This window comes from Chanos chanos, chromosome 3 (genome assembly GCF_902362185.1).
Source record: "Chanos chanos chromosome 3, fChaCha1.1, whole genome shotgun sequence".
Lineage (NCBI taxonomy): Eukaryota > Metazoa > Chordata > Actinopteri > Gonorynchiformes > Chanidae > Chanos > Chanos chanos.
In genome coordinates, this window is record NC_044497.1 from 21,021,824 (window position 1) to 21,034,427 (window position 12,604).

The 12,604-nt window shown below is 41.2% G+C and overlaps 1 protein-coding gene across 1 annotated transcript in view; it reads right to left on the minus strand.

Moving 5' to 3' along the window:
• Positions 1-579: 579 nt before the first annotated feature.
• Positions 580-12,604, minus strand: part of obscnb (obscurin, cytoskeletal calmodulin and titin-interacting RhoGEF b) — a 74,870-nt gene continuing 62,845 nt past the window's right edge. Inside the window, 21 exon segments of the mRNA XM_030767648.1 lie at positions 580-1,251; positions 1,291-1,735; positions 1,965-2,007; positions 2,422-2,524; positions 3,131-3,260; positions 3,494-3,596; positions 3,832-3,999; positions 4,144-4,257; positions 4,510-4,687; positions 4,936-5,094; positions 5,306-5,470; positions 6,077-6,184; positions 6,961-7,120; positions 7,519-7,689; positions 7,800-7,876; positions 8,158-8,358; positions 8,801-8,940; positions 10,320-10,376; positions 11,184-11,282; positions 11,464-11,507; positions 12,066-12,327. Of these exon segments, the coding sequence (XP_030623508.1) occupies positions 580-1,251; positions 1,291-1,735; positions 1,965-2,007; positions 2,422-2,524; positions 3,131-3,260; positions 3,494-3,596; positions 3,832-3,999; positions 4,144-4,257; positions 4,510-4,687; positions 4,936-5,094; positions 5,306-5,470; positions 6,077-6,184; positions 6,961-7,120; positions 7,519-7,689; positions 7,800-7,876; positions 8,158-8,358; positions 8,801-8,940; positions 10,320-10,376; positions 11,184-11,282; positions 11,464-11,507; positions 12,066-12,327 (3,599 nt within the window).

The window sequence follows — 12,604 nt, forward strand, 5'->3', positions numbered from 1 at the left end:
GGTAAGTCTCACCCTCTCTGCGGTCTGATCTGTCTGCATGCCCTAAAACAAGGACTTCTCTGTCTCAGTGGGAAGGTTGTTTGGCAAAGAAAAGCTCTTTTCATAGCTTCCTTATTCTGTAAATGAGTAGACACACAAATGCTAATGCTGTGTATTTGCTCTTCAAAGGGCAAACACATCCAACATCAGGTGTTGTGTGCTGAGTAGACAGGTGTGCGTCCACAGAACAGCTGTGTGCTATACAGGATTGCAAGACTGACAACAACTTCAACCCTGTGATCTCTTTTAACACTTCAGACAATGTGTTGGAAAAGTAGTCCTTTCAATACAAGTGATGGTACTTGCTTGTTGTACTTGGGATAAAAAGAAAACATTACAACATTAGATTTTCTTTGGATCAATATGGAATGATCTGCCATTTACATGCACCTCACCACTTATGAAGTTAAATATGCCTCTTAATAGGTTTGTATATAGATTTTACAGACATGTCCCCATTTAAGACTAATGGTTGTCCATGTTAATGACTTCTGATGACCCATCAAAAGATTTCTGTATTTTGTCAGTGTTTATTCTTGATTATTTTTGGAACAGGTTCTTCTTGGTGATCTTAAGAGTGACCGGCTCACCAATTTGAGCAGAAACTTCCGTTTTGAAGCTCTGCTGGCCACCCTCTGTGTTCCTCTGGACCTCAGAATAATACCTTGGTTTGACATCCAGCTTGGCATGGCCCTTGGAAGGCTCTGCAGTGCCTCCAAAGGACAGGCTAAGTGCTGATGCCCCACTCACGTGAATAGGCACAATTTTCTCTTGCCTAGATGAAGGACTGCTGGCGGTTGATGTATCTGAGGTAAACAATACATTTGAGAGTTGATCCTTGAAGCGACTGAAGAATCCAGGACGAGGTTTAGGGAGCATTACCGGACGTCCCAGGTTGAGCAGGACTGGCTGCCCGACAGTGGGTTCACCTATGTCCCTCTGTACCACTGAGACCTCAGAGGGCTTTTCAACTGGGGTCTGCTGATTGCTCGAGCAGCCATAAGTCTCACCTTCTTGGGGAACATAATCTTCCAAGTCTGCGAGGGTAAGTACTCGGTCTCCTTGGGTCAACATCTTGCGGTCTCTTGTGTCAAGTTCATCTTGGTCATTGTCTGGTTCTGTAATGACAACAGTTTCTTTGTCGTCCTCTTCCGAGTCTGTGCCTTCCAAGCCAAAGTCCAGTGGTTTACTCTCCACAACTCCATCTTCAGACTGAAGTTCCTGCAGAGAGATTCCTTGGGGTCCTTGCACACCATTGACCTCAGGGCTTGTCTCAGACTCGTCATTGTTCCAAGACAGTGTTTGTGTGTCAGCGCCTGTGAAGTTCTGCTGTCCCATTGACATCTGGGCTCCTTCCACAAGCTTATTGTTTGAGTTGTTGGCATTGGGGTTTTCTGGGGGAGACCTCTTTGGTGGTCGGCCAGGGGAGGTACCTCTCCTTCTGGGTAACTTTGGGGATTTGTTCACTTTGTACTCAATTATCTCCTCTACTTCCACCCATTTGGGGTTCTTTGCTGTTGCCCCCTCGGGCTCTGTGACATACAGTGTGGGCACAGCTTTTCGAGCGAGCATCCGCCTCTGCCGTGGGGGCTCTGGGGTGGAGCTCTCAGAACGGTAAGCACCCATGGCTGATGTTCGTGGGGACATGTGCCGTTTCATTCGAGTATTTTTCACCACTGTGGTAATGGTCTCCTCTCTGATGATGGAAAAGACAGTGTTTGTGTGTAAAACACTGGAACTTGGCTGGGATTCACACAGCATGCACTCACGCTAAGGAACAGGACAATCTGAAGATGATGAGAGTCTCAGTCAAGCAAATACTGAGCATAAGAGCACAGAGACGTCCAACAGGTTACACTGAGAATCAGGCTTAAAAATGTTATCCTGATATTCAGAGATCTAAAGAGTCAAACTGCAAAACTTACATGATAATGGTTTTCTTTGGCACTTTAGTCTCCTGTTCTGTGACTGTGAGGAAGACAGAATGAGAAGACAGAATGGGAGTCACACCCAGCTTTGGAGAGGTGAAATGAACAATATCCATTTACAGTGGGTCCAAGATGGAAAGTTCATCTTGTTGTAAGTCACTGAGATAATGAGGTGTGAAGGTTTGCAATGCTGTCTTTTATACATTGTATGACAGTTGAGCACCATTTCAGTAGATTTAAATAACATGGGTTAGAAGGGGCCTGTAACATTGTAAATCTTCACTGCTGTTCACATACAGGATACAGCCTTAAAGTAATTGATTTATTGTTTATCTGTTCTTCAGGGGTGCATGCATCTGATGTTCAGGGAAAGACTGTGAACTTTTTTGACAATAGCAATAGTTAATAGATAAAATTGCAAAGTCTGTGTATGAGTGAGTTGAAGCATCTTTACCTTCAATGGTTATAGCCTGCTCTCCCCTATGTTCCCCTGCCTTCACTACGGATGGTGGGCACAGGTCGGCTCCACATTTGGCACTGCCGAGACGGTTGGACAGCTAAAGAAAACAAAAGAAAAGAAAAGCAATGCTGTGAGGTCCTTTTTTTCATATTTTTCATTTTCATTTTTTTCTTCTTCAGTGAATCACAGTCTCATGATTTTCCCCCTCAACACAGCAGAGAGTTTAGTAAAGTCGAGGGAGGATGAGCCATTTCCTCTGTCAGTTCATCCCTCAAGTTGCGGAGACATATTTGGAAGGCAGCACTATTCACTGGACTGTAGCTGCCTATACATACGTACTTGACCATCAGCGGCTGCCAAGCATAAGGGGTAATGTGATCCTTAGTAACCTCCTTGCACAAGGAACATGATCAGTGAACATCCTGGCTACATCTCCGTGATTTAGACTGCCTATACCACATGTAGGACTCAATTCTGCACTGTTACTGAGTTCCTCAACCAATTTTACCACTCTGGAGCCCAAAATATGTACGTTTTTATACATAGTTTTTTTTTCTTGGTCAGTCTGGTCCTCATTAATAAACTATACAAAGATGTTAACTTTTACCTCAGCTCATATAACCCAAGCACATATCCTTGGGGAAAAATACGTAAAAGTGGGACCTTTGAGCACGCTGGGGGCCTACTGGGAGAAGAACCATACCTCACATTCATAGTGTCCCAGGTCTCTTTCTCCAGGGTTTTTGATAACCAGAACCAGAACTCCACTGCGGGGTTCACTGTATGTCTGGTACTTCTCCTGGTCTGTCAGCAAACGGCCCTCCTTAAACCATCTAAACAAAGTGAGAAGAGACAGATATTTCAGTCATCTTTTACTGAAATTCATCACAATTACAATTTTATTTTTGTGGAAAGAGTAATGTATAAAGTGTATAGTCTATAAAGCAGTACCTGCATTAGTGGTACAGGAAGAATTAAGAAAGAAGCATTACAGACCTGCAAAACGGTGTGGATGAGACACTTGAAAGAGTTCTGTACTATATAAGGAGTGAGTTAGGTGAGGTACCTGATCTTAGGGCTTGGAGCACTTTGAATGGTACAGGTAAACTGGGCATCTTCACCCGGGATAAGGGTGGCATTTCGAATCTTATTCACAAACCGTGGTGGAACTGCAACAATGAACAAAAGAACCATGAGCTAAATCTTACAGAAATGTTTATATCTTGAAAGTGTCATAAACAGCAGACAATCTGAAAATTCCATGCATCATAGCTTCACAACTTTCCATGAGATAAAGGTAATCAGTAAAGTTCAGTTGTCTTATATGTTAATATATTATGGATACCATCATTATATGTAGTGAACCTAAAGGACTGTGACATTGAAATCCATGCTCACACTCACCTTGGACTGTGATCTTGCCCAGGGTGCTGGCGTTTCCAGCGGAGCTGGTGGCAAAGCACATGTACTGGCCAGAGTCATCAGCTGTCATGTTGTCCAGGATGAGGGTGCACGAGCCATCAGGATCCTCGATGATGATATGGTGGGGATCAGCCTCCACAGTCCGACCATCTGTTGAGAACAAATAACCAGTTTTCAGTTCAGACCAGTTAGAGACAGGCACTTTTCCCACTCCTCATTGTACTCATTCTCACATAAACCAACCCTGTTGGCGACTCTGTTGTAGTTTTCTCTTTGTTTTCAATGAGTACTCACCTTTGTACCAGATGACTGCTGGCTTGGGTGTTCCTACAACTTTGCAGGCCAGTTTAACTGTCTGTCCAAGCTCTGCCGTGCAGTCTGCTAGAACCTCTTCGAAATCTGGAGGACCTGTTCACACACACACACACATTTGGAATATTTCAATGAGAAATATGACAAACATTTTCAATTTTGATCACCACTCTGACATTTACTCTCACACCCCATCCTCTGCTAACCCAGCCGTGCCTTTATCCAATAATTTCCTTTGGGTGAATAAAGTTCTATCTTATCTTATCTTATCTTATCTTATACAAAACCTGAACATTTAGGTAATACACACTGCTAGGTCTTAGCAGGCAACATGAGAACATGACTCACTCCATGCTGGCAGGCTGTAGCGTTGCTGGAGGTCACGGAGGTCACGTAGCCAGGAGTTTTTGATGATCACAGTTCGCGCCTGCAGAGTGTACTTCCTCACTGAGTCGTCACGCTCGTGCCAAATCTCAAACGCACGCTCATCACCCTCAACTGTCTCGTTCACATCAATGTTGGTCAGCTGGGAACAGTATGCACATCAACAAACATAAACAAGGCCCTCTTAGAAGAGTCTGCTGCAATACTGAAGGCATAAAAAATATAAATGAACTATTTTTTAATCAGTTTCAAAGACTCCACATGGCTGTGGTTAAAGACATGGTGGAACCTGCTTATGCAAGTAACATTAAAATGACAAAGTAATGGTGCTTCACAGCTTCCTCTAAAAACCAATATAAGCACATTTCCATTTGTCCAGTGGCACCATACCTTCATCATGTTTTTAAAGATGTAGGCTTGAGTGTCCGTATTTGTGTCTCTCTTTTGTTTGCAAATGATGATGTAATTTTTGAAGAGGAAGGCGTGGCGATGGTGCCCACGTGACGAGGTTCTGATTCCAGGTGCCCCCTCCCACACAATGAAAGGACCCTGTCACAAAGATCAGGTCAAACTGTGACTTAGATGATAGACGAATAGCACGACATTGTCTCCTACTCCATCTCACCAAATATATCAGTTTTTGGGGTGCTTTATTGAAAGTCCAAGATACATAATCAACTAATCACTAGCCCAGCTAATCACTAGTCCAACCACTCAGTCAGCTTATAATCAATGAGTTTTGGAAAGGAGATGACAGCACCTGTCTGATAGGCTCTCCTAGAACTTCAAGGGTGGCGGGATAGTTTTCAATTAGAGAGACGTGGTGAGTGTTTTCAGCACGTTGAGGTAGAGAGGAAACCATGGCATAAGCTTCCTCCAGAAGACAACAATTCTGTCCGTTCCTGGCTTTGTTACGGATCAGCTCCTGCACAACGAAATCATTTTCAGTAACACTATCGTTGCATTCAGCCATCTTCAGACTTACACGTCTTGGCAAGGAAGACCAAAGCTATGAATCAGAATCTGAAAATCCCTCTCAAACCAGTTATGTACACGTTACAGTATAGGTCTCGTTGGTTGATCTGCATTCAGTCCTCTTTAAGTGTTCACATATTAATTAAAACTCTATGCTCTGTAGGAAACTTCATAACAGAAGTGCAAAAGACACCAATATTATTACTAACACTAAGAGACACATCATACCAGAGTGAACCACTCTGGATTGTGTTTGAAAAGTACACACCCATATCACTCCTCCCCACTGTAGTTTATGATCATACAACTACACAGACCAGAGTAGTCTTTCTCACAGTTATCTACAGGACTTCATATGGGGAAATTGTTTTAAGGAACTATTGTATATACTATAGTCTCCACTATGTATTTCACACGTCAGCCATTATGAAAGGTCAGTTGTTCATGAAAAGCACTATTTAGTGACATTCTGAATCAGATTATTGAGTGTCAGACCCTGGGGGGTAAATTGTAGATAATGACTGGTAGATTGTCTTTTTCACATCGGTGGTGTTACCTTAAGCACAGCTTTGTATTTCTGTATCCTCTCCAATGGCCTCTGCAGGTAGGCATTAATACTCAGCACTGGACCCTCAACACTGGCCAACTCAGTGTCTGTGTATTCCTGAGAGAGAGAGAGAGACAGAGAGAGAGAGAGAGAGAGAGAGAGAGAGAGAGAGAGAACATTAAGAATTGATTTACATTTCCCTTAAAACTCACAAGTCACTCCATGGAATTGGCCGGGTTTTTGTAGTTAGAACAATAATGCTCACTCAGACATTCATATGTATGATTGTAGATTTAACAGTGAATGTCAGCGCGCCGTATATCGCTGAGTATGGTGTGGGCTGGTGCATGCTTTATGGTAAGTGTTTTCACTGCTGTCTGACAGCAAACGTGACAATTAAGCTTGCAGCTGAGATGGGCAGGATTGTCCAGAGCAGTTTCTCAGGCCTACTGAGGATCCTCTCAGCCTCAGCATTTCTGGCATTGGCCAATAGGACTGTGCTTAAGTCCTGGATTCTGCCTCTGTCACTCACCAATAATATATCATTACAAAATGATCCACAAACATCAAAGGCTTTGAGAAAGGTGACTTCTCTGAACCATGAATAACATTCAGTCCTTAGCACCACTGTCAGCAATCTGTCAGCAATCTGTCAGCAATTTGTCAGTACTCTGTCAGTAATAGAAAAGCCTCCTCACCAAAAGCGAGCTGTGATAGTCTTTTACGTAGCTTATGGCCAATACTTATCTGACCAAAGATGGCAGGTAGCAAGAAAGAACTGAATGAACTTAAACCACAGGAAGTCTCCGCACACTGATTTGGCTGAAAGGAAAATATATGAAACGGACAGAAATGAAGATCAGTTTCAGAGATGCTGTTGCACACAGGCTCACCTTGAAGAACTGGTATATGGCTTTCTCACTGACGGCTGACTCGGCCTGTGTCTGGCCCACCAGGTACTGAAGGTATTTCTCAAAGCCCTCAGCGTTTCTCAGGAACCTCATCGCCACGTCATCATCTGTGTCGCACTCACTCAGGCCAGGCAGCAGAGAACTGGTTTATAAGGGACAACACTAAATGTTGTCAAATTTTGATCAGGCTGTGAAAATGACGGACACTAGCGCTTCTCAGGATCAGCTCAGCAAATCATAATCTGGTTTAATTAATTATTAATTAACTAAATATAGCTGAAAAAATTTTTAAAAATCTACAAAGTTTGAGCTGTCCCATTACAACTGTGATGCTGTTCAAAAGAGTGATCACAAAATTGAAGAATACTGTAAAAACAGTGAAATTCAGTCTCTTTCAATGAACTTGCTGATTTGTATTCAGCAAACTGTCCATCAATCTTTTCCTAATTTTAGAACATGAGTGGGACTAATCTTATTTGATTAAGGTAGTATTAATGTGGCAGGTGTGTGACATGCTTGGTGTTCAACGAAAGCTTGTACCTGCTGTGGAAGGATCTGATATCGCTGATGTTTCGGAATATGATCTCTTTCAGGCTGGCAATGTCTGATGGAGTCTCCTCTTTCTCCAACTGTGTGAGATGGTGGGAGGTGAAGAACTCCATCTCGTTCACAAATTCACCCTCAGTATCGATCAAATCTTGGATAAGTTGACTAAAATGGAGACGACAAAGAACAACATACACAGATGACAAACAGATCAGGAGCCTTGTTAATAGAAATCATTCACAAGAACAGGTTTGATCTTAAACTGTGTAACTCACCAAAGTTTTTTCTTGTATTCACCCTCAGTGACCTCCTCTCCTGTGGCCTCAGGCACCTCACTGGCATCAGCAGACAGCTACAGTAATATGAGGGAAAACATGGGCGAGAGTACATAACAGCTCCTCAGTTAAAAGACACATAAACTTCAGAAAGTCCCAGAAAACAAATTAAAAAAATCAATAAACTCATCAGTCAAATATCTTTAAGTGGCAATAGGTGGGCATCCCTTCTTTTAAAATGATAACTACATATTTAAATGAACGGGTAGTCACATCTTCAGTTGGTCAGTGTCTCCACCAGACCCACTCTGCTCTCAGTAAATTGATCACACTGTTGTTATAGGACTGTTTCACTGACCTTAAGCCTCTTGTCCAGATATGCTGGCGAGACCCAACCCTGACGAGAGGGGTTGGTCTTGGTGGGCTTGGTGCGCACTAGCCATTTGAGTGGGTGGGCAGAGTCCAGAACCTCCACGTACTGGCCCTCCTTCAGGGCTATGGACTCCTTACTGACTCCAGACGGGGTGTAGTCGGCAGTGGCAACATAGATATCAAACATCTGCAGAGACACAGGCAAATTCCCTGTGACATTACCAACATGTGATTCAAAGAGCAGCATCCATCACTGCTATTAGATGTGTGGTTAAAATAGTCAGCATGTGTAAAGTGAGCCTTTTTCACTTTCACTTTTTCACTTCATAATTATAATTATCATATGTTGTATTGATGTAAATAATGCTGTGGAAATATGATGAATTTACCACCTGTGCCTTTCTGTAATTTATGTTTTGTTTTGGGTTTTTTTTACCCAGCCATTATTTGAGACCCATTTTTTATTTGAGAATTTACGGTGCTACAAATTAATACATAAACTGCATACCAAGCATACCATATCACTAAATTAGATCATGAGAGTTTTACAAGAAATTCCAAAATAAATAAAAACTCCTTTATTGACATTTATTGTTTTTTTATGCAAGACTCTTTGAAGTAAAGGTTACCTCTCCTCGTGCATCTCCTTCGTCGGACTCTGAAGAGGAGTCTACGATGAGAGAGGCAGGCCGGGAGCGGCCGTGGTGAGGGGAGGGAGACGGTGTCTTCGTCTCATCATCACTGTCAGCCCCCGGAACACGCAGTGAGGCTGCGATTTTAACAGATAATATAGAGCAGGGTTACGCCACGTGACACTTTGATTAACTACATGACCAGCGCTTAGTCCAGAGGAGACCCAGTGCCTCAACTACAGTAATGAGAAAATGCGTTGTTACATTCAAAACAGAACACTACAAATAAACTGAAACCATAACACTGATTATTCAGGATGATACGAATTTCACCTCAATTCTAGACAATTAAACTCGAACCCAATGATTTCTCACCAAATTTACATTTGAGTTTAACCCTGTGTGTTTGCATCTCTGTGCCTTCGGGCCAACAAAATAAGAGTCCTAATTGGCTTGATTTTGAATTCCTTGAATAAGAACTCCTCGTAGAAGACCATGTAGGTGTAATTTTTAATGAACATGCAAAAAAACCTTGTAAACGTATATTATTATTATATTTGTCATGAACAAATTTTATTGATGTGCACTGAAGCTTAAAAATCAACTGATCACTAATATTCTGTTCCTACTGGCAGTTAGTAAACTATTGTCATGCAAAATAATAAGAACAATAATAAGCACTACAGTGGTATACATGGTGGAGTTTTGTCCTACATAACCCTATCCATAGGATATGATGATGATGATGCTAAGCTGTAGAGGCCAGTCGTAAGTGCTCTTTCAGTATGGTTGGACTTCAGCATATTACAGTATGCACTGCCCACGTTTGGACATTATCCATATCTGGACAATGCATATTACAATATATTTCAGTTTTCACCCATACTGCGACTCCTCAGGCTGATTAATGTTACACAGTAATATTGAAGACAGTATAGGACACTGATATCCACAAATTAATTTACATTTTAAAAATGATTCAACTGTATCAAAATGTAAAACTGATGAAACTGATAGATCTTCTATCAAATATTTTGTAACACAGGTAGTGTACTGTCTAGCTCTGTTTTAGCTCTATTTGCCTGACATGTTAACTTCAGGTTTATGATATGCCTTTGAGATGATTATGTAGGCAACAGGGCTTCTCGTTCAAGACAAGCACACAACAATCACAGATTCTTGCAAATATGGCACAATAAAATATGTAAAAAACATATTTTTCACAAAATGTACACGGCAGCACAGGAAAGCAGAGACTGTATCATTGGTAGCTATGTCAACAAACATTCGCTGAAGTCTCACCGCTGAACTGAAACAATCTTTTGTACCAATTAGACTGTACCATGCCGTTATTTCAACAGATCTGTAACTTTGACAGATCTACTACAGCTGTAAGGTACTGTTACATTTCCAGTAAAAGATTTATGTTTCTGATTGTGGCTCTGATTCAGTGCCAAGTGGAAATAAAGTGTGGATATCATAAAGTTACTTTTTGGAAATGTATGTGGATACATACTGGATACTTTGGGCCAAGACCTCATCCACTGGAGCACTTGATGGTTCTGTAAGCTGTCTGAATAACAGATTGATGGTTTCATGAGAATGTGAGTGAATGGATGGTCGGATGGTTGGAGGGGTGAATGATGGAATGATGGAATAAGTGATGGAATTCACAGAAAAGGATTTGTTTTTTTCACATGAGGAGGGGAAGGTTCTAGTAATCAAGCCAAAATGCAATCAGTCCAAACCCTGTTGTACACACACTGGATTGTGTCCAAATGGCCTCTGCATGATAAGCAACTACAGGTTTTAAATCCAGGAGAGTAAAAAAAAACTCATATAGTCAACTATATCAGTTAGGCATTTTGTGGAGCAAAAACCTGAATCTGCTCTGCCTAATAAAGGCCATGAGGAGAGGGAGAGGAGATGAGAGAGGTCTGTGCAGAGGAAGTGAGTAAATGTTGTGTATCCTCCCAAACCAGGCATGTGATTTGACACTCATTAGTGATGATATACTTTCTGTGTCTTTCAGCTGTCGATCAAACCAAACACATCAGACAACTGGAACAACTCGCACAAAAAGCACACTCAAAAGAACCATTCACATCAACTCTGAGTGAATATTAGGAGAAGTGAGAGATCAGTAGGTTCCTTGTGGAAAGATGTTATAATTTAACATTGTTTAAAAGCCATAGTAATCGTTTAATTAATTAAACAATATATAATTATATGCAAGGATATATTTCCAGAATAAAGCAATAATTTGGTTATAGAGGAATTATCCATTTCTAATAAGAAAAGTATTTGTATATGAAAACTACTGAACATGTCACCCCCCAATATCACCAGCAGAACAGTCCATGCTGTGTCAGTGTCTCACCTTGGGTGATCTTGGCTGAAACCATTTCAGTGATCTGGGAGGTGAGCTTCTGAAGAAACTCCTCAGTGCCGACTTCACCCAGAAAAGGCATTTTTGTCTCTCCTAAGAGGTTAATTAGAAGGAAGTTTAGATTCTGTGGCATATTTGGGCCATGAAAATGTGTTCCCAACATCTCCACTAGAGGGAAACATTCTTTGCAGTAGCTCAACATACTTCAGTGACACCAAGAGCAAACTTCAGGAAAGATTTACTGCTAAATGAAATAAGTGCTAAACCTCACCTTTAGTCTCCTCCTCTGGTGGGCTGATTGTAATGCCCAGAGTCCTTTATTGAGAAAAAAAACACAGCATTGCATGGCCTTAGGTTACATACACACATTTATATCCACCTATTCAGTTAAGTTATATTACTGTTCATTCCTAACAACCACTTACTCTAGAGGGATCTGGATCTTCTCTTCAACCCCTATTTGAAAAGAAATGAGGGAAGATGACTTTCTTTACAAGTGTTGTGTAAACAAGGATAATGATGGATATTAACCTTAAATAATTAAGAATCTAATGAAGAATCACCTAAATTAGATTTGTTTATCATAGACAAAGAATTGCACTTCCAATTTTACATTTGTTCAAAGCTGTCTACTCTATTTAAGTTTTCCTTAAGATCAAGAGTAAGTCAATGCAAACTTAAGAATGATCACTCAGCACATATTAAATAAGTGCAAATTTTTTGACAACAATACTAATTATAGTGATCAAAATCTATGTATACTTATGCAAAAACAAATCAGATTAAATCTGTCAATAAGGTGAATTAAGCATATTCACCAGTTCATCAGGCCTGTGTTATAGTGTGTCAGGCATGTATTTATCTCTTTTAAACAAAGCAGCTGATAGAGTTTAGAGACCATGGTGTGGTTTCTCACCTTCCTCCACAGACAGGTGAGCTGAGCACAAGGACTGCCCCGCCCTGTTGGTGGCGATGCATGTGTATGTGCCACTGTGCTCCTTGCTTACGTCCATCAGAATGAGACTGTGCTGGCGTCCAGAGCTGGCCACTTTATAGCCTCTAGTGTCTGCTTTGATCCAAAGGACATCCTCCGCAGACTTCTCCTTCAGCCAGGTGATGGAGGGACTAGGAGAACCTGAGACAGAGAGGATGAGAAAACATGAAGACACGGTTATAAAAACTGTAAAAAGAAATATTCTTTTTTCCCTCAAAATCAGCCATTTACTGTATTTGTATTGATTTTACAGGCAGATATTTGATTTTTTTTTTTTAATTAAGACAGCTGCACCTAAAATTGTTCAAATATTGTGTCAGAGTTCTGTGCATGGTGGTAATACAGGATTCCAGGATAAGTGAGTGGTGTGAATATGAAATTCAAAGGCAAGTGTATGGTGTGAATACAGAATTCCAGG